This window comes from Hypanus sabinus, chromosome 16 (assembly GCF_030144855.1).
Source record: "Hypanus sabinus isolate sHypSab1 chromosome 16, sHypSab1.hap1, whole genome shotgun sequence".
Classification (NCBI taxonomy): domain Eukaryota; kingdom Metazoa; phylum Chordata; class Chondrichthyes; order Myliobatiformes; family Dasyatidae; genus Hypanus; species Hypanus sabinus.
Genome location: NC_082721.1, coordinates 55,973,984 through 55,997,885, shown reverse-complemented (window position 1 = coordinate 55,997,885; position 23,902 = coordinate 55,973,984). Strand labels below are relative to the sequence as shown.

The 23,902-nt window shown below is 44.0% G+C and overlaps 2 protein-coding genes across 2 annotated transcripts in view; both read right to left on the bottom strand.

Annotated features, from left to right (window-relative positions):
* The window catches only part of LOC132406317 (adhesion G protein-coupled receptor E1-like), a 277,652-nt gene that overhangs the window by 174,351 nt on the left and 79,399 nt on the right, over window positions 1-23,902 (bottom strand). The window contains exons 7-12 of the mRNA XM_059991819.1: window positions 23,076-23,216; window positions 22,558-22,625; window positions 16,125-16,259; window positions 5,112-5,289; window positions 4,055-4,174; window positions 2,800-2,972 (exon numbers count right to left, since the gene is read on the bottom strand). Coding sequence (XP_059847802.1) covers window positions 2,800-2,972; window positions 4,055-4,174; window positions 5,112-5,289; window positions 16,125-16,259; window positions 22,558-22,625; window positions 23,076-23,216 — 815 coding nt within the window. The remainder of the gene's footprint in view (window positions 1-2,799; window positions 2,973-4,054; window positions 4,175-5,111; window positions 5,290-16,124; window positions 16,260-22,557; window positions 22,626-23,075; window positions 23,217-23,902) is intronic.
* On the bottom strand, window positions 5,244-15,769 carry LOC132406320 (uncharacterized). The gene is made up of 2 exons (XM_059991824.1): window positions 7,692-15,769; window positions 5,244-6,378 (listed from the first exon to the last, which is right to left on the bottom strand). The coding sequence occupies exon 1, from the start codon at window positions 10,265-10,267 to the stop codon at window positions 9,134-9,136; it is 1,134 nt and encodes a 377-aa protein (XP_059847807.1). The 5' UTR covers window positions 10,268-15,769; the 3' UTR covers window positions 5,244-6,378; window positions 7,692-9,133.

Below are 23,902 nucleotides of genomic sequence, written 5' to 3'. Positions count from 1 at the left end.
CACACTGCAAGTCCCTCCACACAGTGCAAAACTCTCTGTAACTCCCTCTACAGAGTGAAAAACAGACTGTAACTCACTCCACACAGTTAAAAACACACTGTAACTCCTTCCACACAGTGAAAACACACCGTAACTCCCTCCACACAGTGAAAACACACCGTAACTCCCTCCACACAGTGAAAACACACTGCAAATCCCTCCACACTGTGAAAAACACACTGTATCTCCCTCCACACTTTGAAAAACAGTGTAGCCTCCTCCACACAATGAAAAACAGACTTTAACTCCCTCCACACAGCGAAAACACACCGTAACTCCCTCCACACAGTGAAAAACACACTGTATCTCCCTGCACACATTGAAAAACAGTGTAACTTCTTCCACACAGTGAAAAACACACTGTATCTCCCTCCACACTTTGAAAAACAGTGTAACTTCCTCCACACAGTGAAAAACACACTGTAACTCCTTCCACAGTGAAAACACACAGCACATCACATCCACACTGTGAAAAACACACTGAAAATCCCTCCACACAGTGAAAAACACACTGTAACTCCTTCCACAGTGAAAACACACAGCACATCACATCCACACTGTGAAAAACACACTGAAAATCCCTCCACACAGTGAAAAACATACTGTAATTCCCTCCACACAGTGAAAAACACACTGGAACGCCCTCCACACAGTGAAAGCACACTGTAACTCCCTCCACACAGTCGAAAAACACACAGTAACTCCCTCCGCAATGTGAAAAACACTCTGTAACTCCCTCCACAAAGTGAAAAACACACTGTAACTCCCTCCACACAGTGAAAAACACACTGTATCTCCCTCCACACATTGAAAAACAGTGTAACTTCCTCCACACAGTCGAAAAACACACTGTAACTCCCTCCACACTGTGAAAGACACACTGCAAGTCCCCCCACACAGTGAAAGACAGTGGTACTCCTTCCACACAGTGCAAAACACTCTATAACTCCCTTCACACAGTGAAAAACAGACTTTGACTCCCTCCACACAGTGAAAAACACACTGTAACTCCTTCCACACAGTGAAAACACACTGTAAATCCCTCCACACAGTGAGAAACACACTGTAACTCCCTCCACACAGTAAGAAACACACTGTAACTCCCTCCACAAAGTGAAAAACACACTGTAACTCCCTCCACACAGTGAAAACACACTGCAAATCCCTCCACACAGTGAAAACACACCGTAAATCCCTCCACACAGTGAAAACACACTGCAAATCCCTCCACACAGTGAAAACACACTGTAAATCCCTCCACCCAGTGAGAAACACACTGTAACTCCCTCCACACAGTGAAAAACACACTGTAACTCCTCCACATAGTGCAAAGCACTGGTATTCCCTCAGACAGTGAAAAACGCACTGTAACTCCCTCCACACAGTGAAAAACAGTGGAAATCCCTCCACACAGTAAAAAACACTCTGTAACTCCCTTTACACAGTGAAAACTCTGTGTAACACCCTCCACACAGTGAAAAACACAGTGTATCTTCCCCCCACTGCATCTTCCATCATTTAGATTCAGATTTCTGGATAACTGAGACCTCTTCTGGTGAAGGTGGTGTCTCTACAAAAGGGATAATTTGTACTTGTCTCTGAGGGGGACTAATATTCTTGTGGGTGAATTTACTAGAGCTGTTGTCAACGTCAGCATGGTGTCTGTAAAGGGAAATCTTGCAGGTGGAATACCATTTTGGGATAATGGTATAAAGAACAATAGTACAGAGTATTATCTAACTGGAGAGAAGTTTCAAACATCAGATGTACAGAGGGACTTAAGAGTCTTTGTGCAATGCTCCCAGAAGGTCAATTTACAGGTTGTGGCTGTGTACAGAAGGCAAATGTAATGTCGGCATTTATTTCAAAGGGAATAGAATAAAAAAGCAAGGAGATAATGCTGAGCCTTCATAAGACACTAGTCAGACTGCACTGAGAGCATTGTCAAGAGTTTTGGGCCCCATTTCTCAGAAAGGATTGTGCTGTCATTGGATAGAGTCCACAGGAGGTTTACGAGGATGATTTTGTGAATGAAGCGCTAACATATGAGGAGTATTTGGCAGTTCTGGGCCTGTACTCACTGGAATTAAGGAGAATGCATGGGGATCTCATTGAAACCTACCGAATGTTGAAAGGACTAGACTGGGTGGTTGTGGAGAAGATGCTTCCTATAGTCAGGGTTATCCAGATTTAGAGGGGACAGCCTCAAAATTGAGGGGTGACCCTTTAGAACAGAGGGAAGGAGGTAAGAGAGTAGTAAACCTGTGGAATGCTCTGCCACAGACTACGGTGGAGGCTAAGTCTGCATGTATACTTAAGGCAGAAGTTGGTAGTTTCCTGATTGGTTAGGGCATCAAAGGTTATAGCAAGAAGGCAGGTGTATGGGGTTGAGTGGGATCTGGGATCTGGGATCAGCTACGATGGAATGGCAGAGCAGACTCGATGGGCTGAATGGCCGAGTTCTGCTCCTAAGTCTTATAGTCTTATGCACTGATGTTACAGATCCAACTATGCAGCCACTGTTCTGCACCCAGTTCATCTGTATCTCCCACCTCTCTGCATCTCTCAATGCTACACAGATTGTGCTGTGTCTCCACCAGGCTGTAACAGTACTATGCACTATGTGGTGACTGTGCTACACTATAACTGCACCTTCTGACACTCAGTGCAGGGTGCAGAATGCAACCTGAGGATCTTCTGGGAGGTCCTGACCTGTGATAAGTTCCTTGGCATGGCACTTGCTTGGGAAACTTCACTGACCTTTTTGTTCTGGAAGGTGATGTTGATAGGTTGGTCCAGTGCCTGATTGCTCTGACGGGTTGATGTTGCAGTCAAGACATGTGAGTTAAGCAGCAGTTCTTCTCCATGATTCACAGAGTTGTTCAACACAACATCCATCTGGGAGAAGGCAATTAAAGCTACACCAACAACATCTGCCAAGAGAAACCCCGTAGTTTAGAACTGGGCACCACAGCAGACTGGAATTCTCAGCCTCCTCAGCCAGGGAAACCGACTGGACAGCATATGTCTCAGCCTCTTTTGCCACAGAAACCTACAGCCACAGGGAAGTAGAGGTCTAAAGTTCCTTTCTACCACTGAGATGGTGCTGATTTGTCTCAGGGAACGTTTAAACATGTCAGAGCTATGATTTCGCTGAGAGAGGGGACATAATTTCCAGTATTTTAATTAACATTGATTTCTGCTTCTACAAGACCCTTTGGCCCACAATGTTGTGCTGAACCAATTAAATTAATAATCAAATGACCAACTAAGCTAATCTCTTCTGCCTACACAATGTTTATATCCTTTCATTTTCTTCACATTAATGTGCCTATCTAAATGTCTTTTAAAAATCTCAAATGTACCAGCCTCTATCATTACCCCAGGCAATGCATTTCAGGCCAGCAGTTTCTGTGTAAAAAACTTGCCCCTCACAAGTCCTTTGAAATTACTCCATCTCACCTTAAATGCATAACCTCTGATATGAGACATTTCAACCCTGAGAAAAATATATTGTCTGTCTATACTATCTATGCTTCTGATAATCTTATAAACCTCTATCAGATCTGCCCTCAGCCTCTGCCGCTCCAGAGAAAACAATCCAAGTTTGTTCAACCTCTAATCCAGACAGCATCCTCTTCTGCATCCTTTTCCAAAACTTCAAGATTCTTCATATAATGCCTGACCAGAACTCTATGCAATACTTCAGATGTGGCCTAACTAGAATTTTATAAAGCTACGACATAACTTCATGACTTTTGAATTCAGTGCTTCAACTAATAAAGGCCTTCTCAACCACCCTATCAACATGTCTAGCCACTTATAGGGAACTATAAATTTTGACCCCAAGATCCCTCTGCTCATCAACACTGTTAAGGGTCCTGCCATCTTGACATCTCTTTGTAAACGTTGGCTCTGTCTGAGGAATGAGGGAAGCTGATGATAAAGGTTGTTCTCAATGTCACCTGTCTTAGCTGTGCATCATACTGTGAGCAGCAGTTGATGTGGGTCTTACCAGGATCTCCTCTGTCAGTGACTGACTGCCAGTGAATGTCCAGCTGGTTCCCTTTTGCTGACAGTGTCACTGTTTCTGCAGCTGAAACATTGTGATTCCGCAGAACTTCCATTTCAACTTCTGGTGAGACAGAGAGAATAGATGATAAAGATGGGGAGAAATCACAGAATGAGGTGCGACGCCGTAGACACCAATCGAGGCCAGGGACATAGTGGCATGACACTGAGCTTCACATGCATTCGGGTTCTTTCTTGTCTGGGAATATCCACTTTTTATGCTGGTGTTTGAGACAAATAATGTTAATTCAGTCAGGTATTCCAGCTTTCCTCACTTCTGAATTGGCCCCCGGGAAACATGAATTAGTTGCTAAATATTCTTTGACCTGTGGAGACCTGATTGGGTGTGAAATTAAAGCATAATCTGTTTCCATCACATAGGTCCCAGCACAGTATGTCTCTATCACCTTGGCCCCACAGTCAGGGCTCTCTGTTTCCTTTCACCCTGACCCCACAGTCAGGGCTTTCTGTCCCCTTTCACACCACAGTCAGGGCTCCCTGTTCCCTTTCACCCTGACCCCACAGTCAGGGTTCTCTGTCCCCTTTCACCCCACAGTCAGGGCTCCCTGTTCCCTTTCACCCTGACCCCACAGTCAGGGTTCTCTGTTCTCTTTTACTCCACAGTCAGGGTTCTCTGTCCCTTTTCACCTTGGCCCCACGGTCAAGGTTCTCTGTCCCCTTTCACCTTTCATTTAGGGTTCCTTGTCCCCTTTCACCTTGGCCCCACATTCAGGGCTCTCTGTCCCTTTTCACCTTGGCCCCACACCTTGGCTGTCTGTTCCCTTTCATCTTTGATCTTGGCCTCACGGTCAGGACTTCCTGACCATTTCAACACTGGCCCCATGATCAGGGCTCTCTGACCCCTTTCATTCTGACCCCATGGTCAGAGCTCTCTGTCCCTTTTCATCCTGGCCGCATGGTCAGGGCCCTCTGTCCCCTTTCACTGTGGCTTCAATGCCTGGGCTCTGAGGTGGTATACTCTATTCTCCTACTTTGTTTACCTATGTTGCCGAAGGACATGTTCCTCTTTTCATGATCCATCAGTGTGAAAACCACAGCCATCACTGACTTCTCCAGCAATTGCAGAGATAAGGCCAGCATTTCCTGTTGTGCACGAGATTCCATTTCCTCCAACAGTGAACTGTTTCCCAGGAGCTGGTTTGTGATCTTTGAGATACTCTATGGGATTTAAACAAACTGATCAGTTCTTTCTGTACCTTCTAAGATTTATTCACTCACCAAGATCCGCCACCTTTCCTCATGGTGACTCACCTTTCAGCCTCAGGACCATTCTGTGAAATTCTGTTGAAGCGAAGTGCAACTGAAGTGAAGTTCCTATCCTTCCACATTTAGTCCTACATTCCTAGCCTACCACATTCAATCCAACATTTCTCTTCTCCCTTTCACTGATGTCCCAGCTAATCAGCTGATGGTATTGACCTCAGACCTCAAATACTTCAAATATCTTCCTTCTCCTTTGAGATCTACAGTCTCAATTCACCAACATATAGCACCTAGTCAATGTTATTTTGCAAAGGAAAAATGTTCTGCAATGTTATTTTACAATTTGAGCAACTTTCTCCTTAGGTCATAGCATCACCATTGAACCCTCACAACCAGTGAGCAGATGGTTGTGGGTTACTAACCAAAAGTAATTGACATCTGGTTGTATAACAACAAATAAAAATAGAACACAGACCCTGATATTTTTGGTGCCAGGAATGTGACAGATATCTGACCTCAGAACAGTGGGGCTTTAGCTTTGTGCTGCACTCAGACTTCAGGGCCTTGTCCCACTTTAGGCACAGCACACTAACCATGCTTTTGATCTAGTGCACTGAAAGATGAGGTTGAAATATTTAACATGAAATATTAAACCTCTTTTCTTAGGAGTGCAAAGTTTCTGTGATCAGCAGCCCATGGTACAAGTCTAAAGATCTGGGGAGATCTACTCAGTGTCATGTTCAGGATTTGTTCTTTACAAAGATTAATTACAGTGGTCTTAGTAGGATTTTGCTCTGTAGGGTGGGATGCAACACAGCAGTGGTGGTAAAGATGTTATTGGAAACACAGCCATGGCTTCAGTAAATGCTTTGAACTCACCCCTCACTGGCTGCTGACTGATGGAGTCTGTGGTGTATGAGGATCCTGTGCACAGGCACGATCTCCCCTCTCAGTCCCCAGTCTTGATGGAGTCAAGGGTCCCTGGCAGTCAGAGCTTGTGGAAAAGACTGTTTTAACAGTTTTAACCTCCTGAAGTGGTTGATCCTGTTCGACATTCCATTGGAAGCAGTATTAAAATTTTGATGAAGTTTAGTGACATTAGTACTTGAGCTCACATACAGGAATGAATGAGGTGCAGGAGCTTTAGGTCTCACATCACCAGGTTCAAGAACAGTTATTACCCTTTAACTATTAGGCTGTAGAACCAGTGTGGATAACGTTGCTTGCCTCAACTCTGAGCTGATTCCACAACCTGCAGACTCACTTTCAAGGACTCAGCAACTCATTACCTCAGTATTATTTACTATTATTTGTTTTTATTTGTATTTTAATGGTTTGACTTCATTTGCACAGTAGTTGTTTGTCAGTCCTTGTGCGTAGTTTTTCATTGATTCTATTGTATTTCTTTGTTGTACTGTGAATATCCGCAAGACAATGAATCTCATAGGGTGACATCTGCATACTTTGATAATAAATTTACTTTGAACTTTGAAAGCTGATGAATGGAAAGACCTGAGGGACTTGTGGAATTATTAGAGATAAACATTGTGCAGAGGCGAGAGGGTCACTAATAAAACTAAATTGAAAACTGCAGGAAATCTGAAATTAAAAACAGTAAATGCAGAAATTGTTCAAGCTAGGCAGCTTCAGCACAGTTAGGATTTCAATTCCTAAATCCTTCATTAGAGGTGCGAAAGCAGTAAAATGATTAAGTTTTAGAGAAAATGGGAAGAGAGAAATTGGACAAAGAGATCATCTCCGCTAGGGCGAGGACAGGCTAAAAGGGTATTTAGTGAGTGAGTTGATATGCATGGGTAGAGAGAGCAAACAAGGGTCAGAAGATATAAGATGAGTGCAATTTGAGAGTGAAAACACAAACAAGAAGACCTGGGATGCTGTAAAATGGAGAGATATGGGATCTGTGCAGCAGGACAGTCAGGTTATGCTGGTGCAAAGAGAAAACCTGATCCATATTGGATGAACATAGGTAGTGTTTGATCATAAGACCATAGAATATTATCCAGTACTCATCCAGTGAGGCCACCTGGTAGAACTCAGGAATAAGAAAGATGTAATCATTATGATGGGATTATGTTATAAACTCTCCAATAGGCAGGGACAGATATGCAGGCAGATCATACCAAGCTGTTAAAACAAGGTTGTTGAGTGGGTGATTTTAACTTCCCCAGTGGCAAAGACTCCGTAGTACCAGGTGTTTAAATGGGGCAAAATTCAAAGTTCGAAGTAAATTTTTACAACACTGAGGTTCATTTTATCGTATACTTAATAAATCCATAATAGAATAAATGAAAGACTGCACCTACTAGTGTTAAGTATCCCGTAACTGGATAACTTACCAGCAAAGATAGAGACGTCTGTCGAAGTCTGTTGTCACTATTTTCAAACGTTTTTATTTATAAAGGGACACAAAAGTAGGGTTAATACATACGTTCAGATAGTGCACATCGTCAACATTCAATCTAAAGTGCGGGTATAGTAATAATCATCATTAAGAAGTGAGCTCTGCTGGTGTCTAGGGGTTAATAGATTGTCCGTTGGAAATATAAAAGTCACTCTGAAAGTCTGCAGGCCTCAGCCCTTTGAAAATCGTTGGGTTTTGCGTGGGGCGACCGAGACAGAGAGATTGGGGGAGAAGAGAAAGAACTTGCCGAGTCTCGATGAATCTTCGGTGAAATCGGGGGAGCGTTGGTTTCCTCTCCCCGATGTTAGTTAAAGCGTTTTTCTGTGATTCCAGCCACAGATTCCAATCCCGGAATCTAACGCACGTGGCTTCCTTCAGAATGGCTTCCCGCTGCTGCGGGAACACTCTCTCGTGTCTTCTGGGTGCGTCTGAGGGGCTGTCCCCGAGACTCTCCTTTATACCTCCTCACGGGGTCGCAGGTGTCAATTAGGTTGGGATAATGCAATCTCTCTCTCAACCAGCCCACCTTGCCCAAGGGCTTTTCACGTGGTCTCCATGAGACAATAGTCGTTGTTGTCTTTATTCTGTATCCCTGGCTTAGGACCTGCAATTTGGCACGTTTCTCTCTCTCTCTCTCCTACTGAGTCTACTGACCCCCCCCCCCCCCTTTCGACGGGTGCTCTTGCGATTCTCACAAAGGAGGGGGCTGGGATCATAACACCTGCCCTCTTAAAAAACGTTTTTACCAGTGGTTAAAATGGAGTGGTCCACAGTCTTACAGGAGTTTTGAATCTAACACAATACACAAGTTTTTCTTTTCACAAAATACTACCATTATACATTCAAGTCAGTATCTAAATAGTTAACGATTACAGTGTCCCTTTCTTTAATATCTTAACATTGCGAACCATACATCAGACTTCAATTCAATAACCACCTATTTAATTTTTTTTTTCTTAAGCAACAAAACTAAGGAGGTGTGACCTTAGCTTAGGTGCATTTACAAAAGTTTACGCGAATACTAATCATTTCAGTCGTTTAACTTAACCGGCAGGTCTCCATAGGGGCTGTCTTTATTATTCACAGGCTTTGGCGCAAACCCGTTCAACCTGCCTGGCTGTCTAACAATGGCATCTCCATTAACCGACGCCTCTTTTTTGGCGAGCCCCCCGTGGGGAACTTGAGTAATTTTTCGTGGTAAAGTCCCGCCAGCCTCGTTCATCGAGGTTATTTTTGCGACACCATGCCCCAAACTTAGACCCTTTTCACCCAATTCTTCGATTTTACCCAGGTGGCTGGCCCTTTTATCAGTCCCCTTCAGGCTATTGGTGTTTGATTCGAACTCTTCGCTCAAGTAGTCTGTCGAAGGCAGCCTTTTCACACCCCATCCTGGCATAACAATAGAGTGGGGGGGGCCCCGCTATTCCCCGGCTCACTCTGTGAGCGATCTGCCAGGTTTAAGATTTCTTCCTTCGATTTGGAAACTACAGGCTTTTCGTTTCCTTCGCCAACAATCCTCATCCCCCCATTCTTAAATTCTGCATTAACTTTGAACACTCCTTTGAGTACAGACGCCGGGGAACTCACACTTTCCCCGGTTACCAAGGTTAACCCTTTTCCCACTGAATCGAGTCCATCTGACCCACAAGGACGGCCGCCCCGTTCCACTGGGTCAGATACCTCAGACTTCTGAGCTCCGTTACTAGGTTCAGCACCTCGGGCATCCCCATCTCGGACACACTCAAACGGGACATTGGCCTCTTCCAGGCTTTCAACACCCGTACCTTTTTCAAATTCTAACTTCCCCCGATCCTCCCAGTCACTCTCTGGGCAGCTCCCACCCGGGAAAGGTGCAACCCTGCGAGCTGAAACAACCTCCTCGGCCCTTTCAGCAGACCCCTTCGAGGCAAGGGTATCCTTTCCATCTAGGACTGCCCTCCTCTCATTATCGGGAACACCTTTAGAACTCTCAAGTTCTTCAAACAATTCTGCCAAACCAGACAGATCATCCATGTCCAACTCTGGACCTTTCAACAGCTTTATCTGTTTCTCATCTTTATCTCCTACCTTTAGGATCTTTCTCTTCGCTAAAGGCAGATCTATCTCCTCTCTCTTACCCCCTTTCATTCTACTACTCTTCGTCTTACCACCCTCGAAACCCTCATGGCACAGGGTCAGCAAAGACGTCTCGGCCAAATCAAAACTGGCCAGATTTAAACTGCTCTCGTTCACAGCTCTCTCTCTCGACAGGCTGCGAGTGACCGCGCCGGCGAGATGGTCCTTGGGCGCTAGGGACGGGGCCACCGTACTCGCCGGTTGCCAGGTCGGCAGCATGGCTGACCAAACCTTACCCCCTGCTAAGTCGTTTCCCAGCAGCATGTCCATGTCAGCTCTCGGGAATTCTGAGGGCACCCCTATTTCAACTGATCCATACACCAGCTCACAATCCAGAATGACCTTATATAAGGGCACCATTTCTATCCATTTATTTATTCCTTCCACCTTTACCATGCCCGTTTCCCAACCAAATTCTAGTACCTTACGGCTAACCAGGGATAATTCAGAGCCGATATCCCTCCAGATTCGTACGGAAACTGGTGTGTCTCCCTCCGTCACAGACACGGTTCCATGTGACAGATAACTCCCAGAGCCCTCTCATACTCTGTCTACCCTCGGCTCTCTGGTCGATTTGCTGATTACCGCGGCACACCCAATAGGGACTGTGGTTTTCCCTCTTCCTATCTCCTTCCTCGGAGCAAAGCATTGAGATGCAATGTGCCCCTCCTTTCCACAATTAAAACAGGTCAAACCCGGAGCCCTCTGGCCGTCTTGCTTTTCCCCTTCAACCTTACCGCTAGCTCCCGGTGGGACCTCTGCCTCACTCGTCGGACTTTCTCGATCATTCCCACGGTCTCTCTGGGGACCTTTATTCGAGGGAGTTTTTTTCTTGTGGGTTAGGACATATTCATTCGCCAACCTGGCAAATTCTGAATTGGACTTATCCGACTTCTCATTCAAATACACCTGGATCTCCTCCGGAACACAACTTTTGAATTCCTCAATCAAAAATAACTCCCTGAGACGCCCATAATCCTCGCCCACTCTTTCCGCGGTGCACCAACGGTCCAAGAGCTCATGGGCTAGCTCGGTATACGTTTGATTCCACCCTTTCCTTAAATTTCTAAACTTTTGTCTATAGGCCTCAGGTACCAATTCGTAAGTCCGAAGAATTACCTTTTTTACCTCATCATAATTCTCCGCTCCTCCTCCCTCCAGGGACAAGGCCGCATATGCTCGTTGGGCCTTCCCCTTTAACACACTTTGTAACAACGCCACCCACTGCTCTTTTGGCCACTTCTGATTTACTGCCACCTTTTCAAAAAGCAGGAAATAACTATCGACATCTGTCTCCTCGAACGGGGGCACCAATCTCAACTCCCTACTAACATTAAACCGCTCTGCTTGGTCTAACCCTTGATCTCTTCGCTCGTTCTTCATCTTCTCAATTTCCCAGTCATGTTGCCTCTGTTTCTCTTTCTCAGCCCGTTCCTTCTCTTTCTCGGCCCATTCCTTCTCTTTCTCTTCTGCTTCTAGCTTCTTTAGGTGAATTTCATGCTGTCTTTGCCTTTCCCTCTCTCTCTCTTGCCTTTCCCTCTCTCTCTCTCTCTCTCTCTCTCAGCCACTTCCAGCTCTTTTAATTTAAGTTCACATTCCAACTTTAATTTCTCCACCTCTAACTGAACCGTCCCACTTGATGGTACTTTGTCAGGGATATCTTCCAATACCTCATCTTCAAACGCATTCTTCCCAATGTAATACTGAGTTATCGTCCTTCGTACCTCCCGCTTTTTCATGGACGACCTCACTTCTGTGAGGTTCAACCCCTTCGCCAAATTTAACAAGTCTGATTTGGTGGCCGCCTCTAGCGCCCCCACCATCGGGTTTTTCATAAATTCCCCCACGTCCATCTTTGCTGGTTTCCCGTCTGGCTACCCGCGTAACCAGATTCAAGTTTTTTGATTTACAAGCCCTATTCACTGGCCTCCCAATTTGGTGTCAAATCCCGGACGAGCAACCCAATTGTTACGTATCCCGTAACTGGATAACTTACCAGCAAAGATAGAGACGTCTGTTGAAGTCTGTTGTCACTATTTTCAAACGTTTTTATTTATAAAGGGACACAAAAGTAGGGTTAATACATACGTTCAGATAGTGCACATCGTCAACATTCAATCTAAAGCGCGGGTATAGTAATAATCATCATTAAGAAGTGAGCTCTGCTGGTGTCTAGGGGTTAATAGATTATCCGTTGGAAACATAAAAGTCACTCTGAAAGTCTGCAGGCCTCAGCCCTTTGAAAATCGTTGGGTTTTGTGTGGGGCGACCGAGAGAGAGAGATTGGGGGAGAAGAGAAAGAACTTGCCGAGTCTCGATGAATCTTCCGTGAAATCGGGGGAGCATTGGTTTCCTCTCCCCGATGTTAGTTAAAGCGTTTTTCTGTGATTCCAGCCACAGATTCCAATCCCGGAATCTAACGCACGTGGCTTACTTCAGAATGGCTTCCCGCTGCTGCGGGAACACTCTCTCGTGTCTTCTGGGTGCGTCTGAGGGGCTGTCCCCCGAGACTCTCCTTTATACTTCCTCATGGGGTCGCAGGTGTCAATCAGGTTGGGATGATGCAATCTCTCTCTCAACCAGCCCACCTTGCCCAAGGGCTTTTCACATGGTCTCCATGAGACAATAGTCGCTGTTGTCTTTATTCTGTATCCCTGGCTTAGGACCTGCAATTTGGCACGTTTCTCTCTCTCTCTCCTACTGGGTCTACTGACCCCCCCCCCCCCCCTTTCGACGGGTGCTCTTGCGATTCTCACAAAGGAGGGGGCTGGGATCATAACACTAGGCATTCAACCAGTGTGCAAATACAAACAAAAGTAAGAATAATGATAAATAAAAAGCAATAAATAGCAAGAACATGTGATGAAGAGTCCTTGAAAGTGGGAACATCTCCTTTGGTTTGAGTCTGATGGTTGAAGAGTAACAACTGTTTCTGACTCTGGTGGTGTCCGTCTTGATTCACCTGTACCTTCTTCCAGATGGTAGCAGTGAGAAGAAAGCATGATCTAGGTGGCGGGGGTTCTTGATGATAGATGCTACTTTCCTGCAACAATGCTCTTTTAAAGGTGCTCAATGGTGGGGAGGGCTTTGCCCATGATGGACTGGGCCATATCCACTACTATTCATAGGATTTTCTGTTCAAGTACTTTGGTGCTTCCATACCAGGCTGTGATGCAGTCCATCAATATAGTCTCCACAAATCTATAGAAGTTTGTCAAAAGTATAGTTGTCATGTCGAATCTTTGCAAACTTCTACGGAAGTAGAGGTGCTGCTATGCTTTCTTCATAGTTGCCCTTATGTGCTTGGCCCAGGGCAGGTCCTCTGAAATGATAGCACCAAGGAATTTGAAGTTACTGACCCTGTCCAGCTTCTATCCTCTGATAAGGACTGGCTCATGGATCTCTGGTTTCTTCCTTCTGAAGTTAATTATCAGCTCCTTAGTGTTGGAAGAGGTTGTTGTTGTGGCACCATTCAGACAAACTTTTAGTCTCCCTCTTATATGTTGATTTGACCTTCAACAATGGTGTCATTGGAGCCACATAGTCAGAAGTGTAAAACGAGTAGAGCAGGGAGCTAAGCACATAGCCTTGTGGTGCACCTGTGCTGATGGAGATTGTGGAGGAGATATTGCTATCAATCCATATAACCATATAATAGTTACAGCACGGAAACAGGCCATCTTGGCCCTTCTAGACTGTGCCGAACACTTACTCTCACCTAGTCCCACCGACCTGCACTCAGCCCATAACCCTCCATTCCTTTCCTGTCCATATACCTATCCAATTTTACTTTAAATGACAATATCGAACCTGCCCCTACCACTTCTACTGGAAGCTCGTCCCACACAGCTACCACTCTCTGAGTAAAGAAATTCCCCCTCGTGTTACTATGTTCTATGTTACCCCTAAATTTTTGCCCCATAACTCTCAACTCATGTCCTCTTGTTTGAATCTCCCCTACTCTCAATGGAAAAAGTCTATCCACGTCAACTTTATCTATCCCCCTGATAATTTTAAATACCTCTATCAAGTCCCCCCTCAACCTTCTATGCTTCAAAGAATACTGTACTCTCTCTATTTTGTTGACATCTTTCCTATAATTCGGTGACCAGAACTGCACACAATACTCCAAATTTGGCCTTACCAATGCCTTGTACAATTTTAACATTACATCCCAACTCTTATACTCAATGCTCTGATTTATAAAGGCCAGCATACCAAAAGCTTCCTTCACCACCCTATCCACATGAGATTCCACCCTCAGGGAACTATGCACCATTATTCCTAGATCACTCTGTTCTAATACATTCCTCAATGCCCTACCATTTACTATGTATGTCCTATTTTGATTAGTCCTTCCAAAATGTAGCACCTCAAACTTATCAGCATTAAACTCCATGAGCCATCTTTCAGCCCACTCTTCTGACTTAAATCTCTCTGCAAGCTTTGAAAACCTATTTCATTATCCACAACACCACCTATCTTAGTATCATCTGCATACTTACTAATCCAATTTACCACCCCATCATCCAGAGCATTAATGTATATGACAAACAACATTGGACTCAGTACAGATCCCTGAGGCACACCGCTAATCCAAACTGACTGAAACCTGCAGGTGAGAAATCAAGGATCCAGTTGCATAATGAGGTGTTGAGACCAATGTCTTGAAGCTTATTGATTAGTCTTGAAGGGATGATGGTAATGAATGCCAAGCTGTAGTAGATAAAAAGCATTCTGATGTATGTATCTTTGCTGTCCAGATGTTTCAGGATAGAGTGAAAAGCCAATAGGATGGCATCTGCTGTGGACCTGTTGCTTTGGTAGACAAATTGGAGTGGATCCAAATCTCTTCTCAGGCAGTTGATAGGTTTCATCACCAACCTCTCAAAACACTTCAACACTACATGATTGTCATTGGGGGAGGTTACCATGTTCTTTTTAGGGTCTGGTTAAAGTGAAGCCTACTTGAAGCAGATGGGTACTTCAGACTGCTGAAGCAAGAGGTTAGAGATCTCACTCTCGCCTCTCTTTTACACTTTATGTATCCGAAGTAACTTTTGGTATCCTCTTTAATATTATTGGCTTGCTTACTTTTGTATTCCATCTTTTCCTTCTTAATGACTTTTTTAGTTGCCTTCTGTTGGTATTGCTGCTCTACTGTCATCCCTGCCAGTGTTCTTTTCCATTCAATTCTAGCCAACTCCTCTCTCATGCCTTTGTAATTACCTTTACTCCACTGTAATACCGATACATGTGACTTCAGTGTCTCTTTCTCAAAATTCAGGGTGAATTTGATCATATTATGATCACTTTCCCCTAAGGGTTATTTTACCTGAAGCTCTCTAACTAAATCCGGATCAATGCACAACACCCAATCCAGAATAACTGATCCCCTAGTGGGCTCAGCCATGAACTGTTCCAAAAAGCCATCTCATTGGAATTCCAGAAACAGCCCCTCCTGGAATCCAGACCAATCTACCTGCATATCGAAGTTCTCCATGACCATTTGTAACATTGCCTTTCTGGCATGCATTTTCTACCTCCCATTGTAATTTGTGGACCACATCCTTACTACAGTTTGGGAGGGGTGGTGGTCTGCACATAACTCCCATCAAGGTCCATTTACCCTTGAAGTTCCTTAGCTCTATCCACAATGATTAAACACCTCTTTCTAATTACTTGCTTTCATTTTTTACTAACAGAGCAATGCCACTCCATGTGCCTTCCTGCCTGTCGATACAATGTGTATCCTTGAATATTAAACTCCTAGCTATAATCTTCTTTCAGCCACAATTCAATGATGCCTACAACATCATATATGCCAATCTATAACTGTGCTACAAGTCCATCTACCTTATTCCATATACTAAATACATTCAAAAATAACACATTCAGTCCTGCATTCACCCTTTACAATGTTGTCCACCCTTTTACATTGCAACTTGTCCTGTTGACTGCAATTTTGACTGTCATCAGCCTCTCCTTGCACTACAGATTGCCTTTGTTTGTAAAACTAACTAACTCATCCTCAGTACTAATACTCTGGTTCCTATCTCTGTGGCTGGTTTGAATAGATTACCTCCCCCTGTGTTACATATACAGTCTAATACATAATGGTGACCAGGTTTCATTGATGCATTGGAACACAAAAGAAAGTTTAAAAAAATGAATCAAGATGACCAGGGCACATAATGCAAGAAATGAAGCTATTTCTCCCTCAACAACATTGAATGTGCCCCATACTTCTCACCTGGAGATGCTGCTCAGGGTCAAAGCTCTCGTTGTTGTGTAACATTTCACACACATTGTGGTTATGGAGAAAGTTTATGATCCTGCAAACTGGATCAACTGCTTCCTGCCTTGTGTCAGGTCTGGAATCACCCACCTGCAGAGAAAAGTTTGACATGTCACCCATCTTCCACAGGTTTTGGCTACTTGTGACATACAACAACAACAGCATATTGGCAGCAGCATTATACAGGTACTACATTTCTGTCATGTTCCAACGTGCTTCAAGGCTGCCACCATCGTCCCCATGCCGAAGAAGTCTTCAGTGTCCTGCCTAAATGACTACCGTCCCGTTGCACTTACATCCATCATCATGAAGTGTTTCAAGAGGCTTGTCATGAGGCATATCAAGACCCTGCTGCCCCCCTTACTGGACCCTCTGCAGTTTGCGTACCGTCCCAACCGCTCAACAGATGATGCCATTGCCACCACCCTTCACCTGGCCCTAACCCACCTGGACAAAAAAGACACATACGTTCGGATGCTGTTCATAGACTTCAGTTCAGCATTCAACACAATCATCCCTCAGAAACTGATTGGAAAGCTGAGCCTACTGGGCCTGAACACCACCCTCTGCAACTGGATCCTAGACTTCCTGACTGGGAGACCTCAGTCAGTCTGGATCGTGAGCAGCATCTCCAAAACCATCACACTGAGCACGGGGGCTCCCCAGGGCTGCATGCTCAGTCTACTGCTGTTCACTCTGCTGACCCACGACTGTCATGCAACACACAGCTCGAACCATATCATCAAGTTTATCGATGACACCACCGTGGTGGGTCTCATCAGCAAGAACGATGAGTCAGCTTACAGAGGGGAGGTGCAGTGGCTAATGGACTGGTGCAGAGCCAACAACCTGTCTCTTAATGTGAACAAAACAAAAGAGATGGTTGTTGACTTCAGGAGGGTACAGAGCGACCACTCCCCGCTGAACATCAACGGCTCCTCGGTAGAGATTGTAAAGAACACCAAATTTCTTGCTATTCACCTGACAGAGGATCTCACCTGGTCCCTCAACACCAGCTCCGTAGCAAAAAAAACCCAGCAGTGTCTCTACTTTCTGCAAAGGCTGACGAAAGTCCGTCTCCCACCCCCCATCCTCATCACATTCTACAGGGGTTGTATTGAGAGTATCCTGAGCAGCTGCATCACTGCCTGGTTTGGAAATTGCACCATCTTGGATCGCAAGACCCTGCAGCGGATAGTGAAGTCAGCTGAGAAGATCATCTTGGCGGGTCTCTCTTCCCGCCATCACGGACATTTACACTACACGCTGCATCCACAAAGGAAACAGCATTATGAAGGACCCCATGCACCCCTCATACAATCTCTTCTCCCTCCTGCCGTCTCTCACGACCAGACTATGTAACAGTTTCTTCCCACAAGCTATCAGACTCCTCAATACCCAAAGCCTGGACTGACACCTTGCCCTATTGTCCTGTTTATTATTTATTGCAATGCCTGCACTGTTTTTGTGCACTTTATATAGTCCTGTGTAGGTCTGTAGACTAGTGTAGCTTTCTCTGTGTTGTTTTTTTTACGTGGTTCAGTCTAGCTTTTGTACTGTGTACTGTGTCATGTAACACCATGGTCCTGAAAAAATATGTACTGTACCAGCAGTTATGGTCGAAATGACAATAAAAGTGGCGACTTGACTTGACTTGATGTGTAATGGTGAAGATCCCTGCAGCAGATGGAAGAATCAGGGGGTTTGCAAAGTATGAATGTTGAGAGGGTCAGAGTCAGACCTACATCTTTCCATTCAATCATTTTGTTGTGGAAATTATATCCCATGGTTTGTTGATGCTAAGTTGGGGTAGTACTGGTAGGATGAGGTGGTGGACAGGAGAGAAGAGATGGGTGGGAGGCGGTAATACTGCTATGAGGAGCAAGTAGGAAAGGAGACTAGATGAAATGTTTTGGAAAGACATTTGTGGAGGAAGAAATGAAGGAAGATTTTGGTCATGCACTTTGGTAGAAGGAATAAAGGCATAGACTATTTTCTAAATGGGGAGAAAATTCAAAAGTCAGAGGTGCAAAGGGACTTGGGAGTCCTCGTGAAGGATTCCCTAAAGGTTAATCTACAGGTTGAGTCAGTGATAATTAAGGCAAATGCAATGTCAGCATTCACTTCAAGAAGACTAGAGTATAAAGGTAAAGGTGTAATGCTGAGGCTTTATAAGGCATTAGTCAGATTGCACTTGGAGTATTGTAAGCAGTTTTGGGTCCCTTATCTATGGAAAGATGTGCTGGCATTGGAAAAGATCCAGATGAGGTTCATGAGAATAATTCCACAAATGAAAGGATTAATGTACCAGAAGTGTTGATGGCTCTCGGCTTGTATTCACTGGAGTTTAGAAGAATGAGGGGGAATCTCATTGAAACCTTTCGAATATTGAAAGACCTACGTAGAGATGATGTGGAGAGGATGTTTCATATAACGGGAGTCTTGGACCAGAGGCCACAGCATCAGAATAGAATGCCATCCATTCAGAACAGAGGATTTTTTTTTTTAGCCAGAGGGTGGTGAGACTGTGGAATTCATTGCCACAGACAGCTGTGGAAGCCGGATCATTGGGTATAATTAAAGTGGAAGTCGATAGTTTCTTGATTAGTCAGGGTGTCAAATATTATGGGGAGAAGGTAAAAGAATGGGGTTGAGGGACATAATAAATCAGCCATGATGAAATGGCAGATCAGATTTGATGGGCTGAATGGTCTACTTCTGCTCCTTTGTCTTATGGTTTTATGAGTTTCTGACAGGTTTCTGGACAACATTAATACATGAATTTGGTTGTGTTTACTCTCAATAGGCAGAGAAGCTAGTTGACAAAAGTTTAATAAAAATCCTGCATAGAATGAGCTTCTTTTTACATGCTAGGACTTCCTGCAGTTAAAGTTTCCTGATTAAACAGTGTTCTTCTGTGAAAAGCCAAGTATTACAACAGAACATGAGCTCCCATGGCCATGCAGACTACCAACTACTTATCATACTATTTACAATTACTAACACTTGACCTGTGGACTTGTGTTTCCATGCAACTGAAGTGCTTGCCTAGAAACTTGTTAAATGTGAGAGCCTCATCCTCCGATTCCCTTCAGGCAGTGTATTCCAGGTCTCAAACACTCTCTTTTAGTTAAACCTTCAAATCATTTACCCCTTACATGAGATCTACATCTTGTAGTTTCGTATCGCAGCTGTAGGGAAAAGTTTCCGCTTCTATCTGATCCTCCTCAATGGTATATATCTATCTGGCTCTCTCTTAAATAAAAACAAACTCAGTTTCTTCAATGTCACCTCTGAACTGGGACACTCCAGCCCAGGCTACCTTCACGATCTGTCCTGCCCCCTTTGGGGAATCTTTGGATTTGTTCCACAAGACCCTATGTTTAGGTCCTTAGAACTTAAATAGAGCTCTGTCACAAGAAATCAGCATCCATCATCAAAGATCCTCACCATCCAGGGCATACCTTCTTCTCACTACTACCATCAGGCAAGAGGTGCAGAAGCCTTTGATTCCACAACACCAGGTTCAGATACAGTTATTACCCTTCAACCATCAGGCTCCAGAAGCAGTGTGGATAACTTCTCGTACCACTACTCTGAATTAATTCTATGACCTACAGACTCACTTTTAAAGACTCTCTACAATTCATGTTCTCAGTATTATTTTTATTTGTCTTCTTTTGGACATTTGTTATCTGGTCATCTCTGTCTGTTTATGTATAGTTTCCTTAAAATGCTATTATATTTATTTATTCTTGGGATTACCTGTAAGGAATTGAATCGAAGATAGTATGGCAACATACAGTTTATATACTTTGATAATAAATTTGCTTTGTTATTTTCTAATGCTCCGTCCATCTTATAACTAATCGTTTTGTGTCATTCTAAGTGTTTATCTAAATGTCATACTATTGTATCCAAATATCTTCCTATTAATGATACTACTTCCACGTCATTTGCAGACTTCCTGAAAATAATTTTTCCATTTACATTCACGTCTGAACAGTAAAACACCCCTAGCCACAAGCTTCCCGACAAACTTCCCTCCACTCTCACCACCACTCTTATTACCAATTTTGGATCCAATTTGCCATGGGTTCCAGCATTTTGGATCAGCCTGCCATGGGGATTTTATCAAAGGCCTTACTGACATCCATGTGGATTAGATCAACATCACTGGCCTCATCAATATATCCTGTTAAACTTTTTGAAAAATTTAGTCAAACTTATCAGGCTGAATTTGTTCCCAACAAGTACATGATGACAAACTTTGATTAATCCTGGTCTTTTCGAGTGATTATGAATTCTGAACATTGCAATGTTTTCCAAGATATTCCCTATCTTCCTGGGATTGCTTAACACTGCCAGACATTTACCACTCAGTCAGTGGCTGATGACGGGAAGCCAATCAACATGGAACTTGAATCCCAAGGGCTCTTCTTCTATTAACATTGATGACCCAGTTGGCCTTTGAGAGAGCAAATAGCCTCTGGTGCAACTTTCACTGCCTATGCCACACACCACTTGATGGATAGCCTTGAAGGTAGCTTTTACTGCCTGTTGCCGTTTGGATACTGGCCTGCTTCCTGAACTTATCAATCACGCAGGACTCAGTCACCCTTTTCAGTGCAGCTCAAACCAGACAGTACACAAAGAAAATGCCAAACAGCAGTGCTGGGTTTCTGCAACAGGTTGGTGTACTCAGACCATGTGGTGAACTACATATACCTGTCTGGACACACACCCCTCCCCCCCCCCCCCCCCCCCCCCCGCTGACTGCTCCTGTGGCTCCTCCCACAGACCTCGGTATAAAGGTGATTGGAGGCACAGCCCCTTCCTCAGTCTCCAGGATGTTGTGTGGTGGTCACTTGCTGCTTGTGCTTTCTTCCAGCGAATAAAAGCCTACCTTAACCCACGTCTCAGAGTTATTGATGGTGCATCAGACCAGTTACATTGTAACTCAGTGTACACTGAGTGAGAGCTCAAGGGTGTTCATCCAAAACACACCCAGGAAATTATAGTATTCATGCTGCAATACTTAGATGTAGATTTTACAATTTCACACTAATACATCAGTAATCTATTTTTCTTTGTATCTTTTGAATTTCAGGTTATTTCTCGAATAAACAAGTCCTATACCATGGAAGCAGTCCTTTAGGTCCAATTCATCTATGCTGACTGTGTTGTCCCATCTACCTGTGCTTGGGCACCTGACAGAGTTAGCTATTGCTGCTGGACATTTATATCTCTCCATTCTCACAGGTGCTGGTTGCTATAATTTATCGTTTTGTCTTTCTGTTGTGGACTTTGTTTATCCAATGATCAATGATTCTGTATTTAGTCTGAATTCCAACTTCCTTTGTTTATTTCTGCTCCAGCTGGCTACGCCTTGCTACCACTTTCCTCACTTTGCCCTCCCAATGTGATTGTTTAACTACCTCCCCATTGATCTATTTTTCATAATCCTTTTCCACTGTTCTTAAGCTGAACATTTCAAAGTTCAAAGTAAATTCATTATCAGAATACATACATGTCACTGCATACAACCCTGAGATTCTTTTTCTGAGGGGTATACTTATCAAAACTATAGAACAGTAACTGTAAACTGTTACATTAGGAACTGTTAAACAAACTGTGCAAATGCAGATATGATTAAATAGCAATAAATAACAATACAGAAGAGTCCTTAAATGAGTGTAGCAATCCCCTTTTGTTCAAGAGCTCGATGGTTCAAGGATAGTAACTATTCCTGAACCAGTGGTGTGAGTCTTGAGGCATCCGTACTTTCTACCTGACGTCAGCACTCACAGACCATATTACAGACTTTCTCAATTTTCTGTTTTCACTGTCTTTCCTTGACAACTCTCCTGCAACTCTCCATGTTTGGGAATGTGTCACTACAGTTGAGTCTTCCACTACCTATGCTGCAGGGATCATCTGGATAAATGCCTCAGTGCTCAGGATTTTGAGGCTTTGAGGAAATGACAATAGATCTCTCAGTCAGGGTGGTGCAAGGTTTGGATGGAGCCTTGGACTGGTTGGTAATGCCATGTATCTGTAGTTATTTTTCTATTTGGTAGTAACTGTCAGTTGTGGAAGAGCTCGACGAGTTTCAGCAATGCACCACACAGTGGCACAGACTGTTGCAGAAGGAGGGAGGGAATGTCTGAGAACTGGAAGAGACTGAGGGAGGAAAGTGATATCATTCATTAAGCAATTCCTGCTGCTCTCCTTCTATGAGGAAAACCAAAGAGCTGCTTGGAGACTCAGTCCCATCACAACAGTAGCATACTTTCTCCTTCTCAGGGTGAATGAGAGAAAGGATAAATGACACTGTTAACGTTAAGTGGTTCAAAATAAAGAACAGTTTTAAAACCTATTAGCCTACCTCTACCGATCCCATATTCACAGTTACAGGTGAACATTTGTGAGCAACAGCATCTGGGCAGTCAAATTCTAGAGAGAAGCACAGCAAAGTGAGAATGTTTGCAGTTCTCTGCAATCAAAATATTCATAACAAAAACTTCACACCCCAAAATGGTAAGATGTCATTAGAATTGATCCTGAGGTAGTGGTGCATATAATAAAGGTAACAAAATAATCTGAGGAACAAAAAGGCAAGTAATATTGCGGAGAATGAGAGAGAGGTGGTTTCTAGATCAGAGAGCTGAGGAAACAACTGGGGATAGGCTACTGTGTAATGACAGCAACCTTCAACAGGCCTGATGACAAGGAATATTTCAGAACCAGCCAAGGAGCAATAGGGCACTGTTCAGGGAAGGAAGGTAGAATACAACAGTTGTATAGCAAGACAGATGAAGCAGAGTCAAAAATATGCTACTTGCTTTACAAAAGGCAAAAGAGCATCCAGGTTAATGTAGGAGGAGTGAATTGTGAAGTGCTTACCAATGCAAACATCTCCGTGCTGCAGTCTACTGCCTCCTGACGATGAAATGAAGCCAGGGTTGCAGATGCAGGTATAACTTCCCGCTGTATTGTAGCAGGTTGCATTGGAGCCACATGGTTTCAAAAGGCATTCATCAACATCTGTAGCAAAGAGACGAAGCTGATCACACATGGATCTTCAGCACACTGAACCACTGGGCACCTAACAAACAACTCCACAAACATAGGAATCTGTTTAAATCTCAATCTCTGCTTTCAACATCTGTTTCCTTATTTTTTGACAGATTCCTATCTATTTTGCATCTTGGAAGAGGCTGAATCAGCAACAGTCTTGTAGTAAATTGGGTAAAAATGCAGTTTTCAAAGCCCAACCAGGTGGGAAAAACAGTGGCAGAACCCATTCCAAACTTTTCATTGAAGTACTATTGTAGTTTTGAAGGAGTTCTTCACTATGGGAGGTGCAGTACTAAAGGAGGGTCACACTGTGGGAGGCGTACTTCCAAGGGAGCTACTCACTATGGGAGGGCAGTACTAACGGAGAATCACATGATGAGAGAGACAATACTAAAGGAGGGTTACACTGAGGTAGGGATGGTATAGAGAGAGAGTCGCACTGTGGGAGGGGTGTTACTGAGGGAGTGTCACCCTACCACAGGAAGGGCCAGTGATCCTTGTCATCCAAGACTTGGGAATGCATTGCCTCTGAGAACATCACTTAAAGTAGGACTGGAGGGAACAATGTGATTCCCAGTGCACTCTTGGGGAAGGAGTCATTAACCTAAAACCTCCTCTTCCTCCTCTCAAATTCCAAGACAAGTTTGTCTGCT

Bases quoted from the DNA above. Each gene is read 5' to 3' on its own strand.
- LOC132406320 (XM_059991824.1), bottom strand. From the start codon at position 10,267: ATGGTAAAGGTGGAAGGAATAAATAAATGGATAGAAATGGTGCCCTTA.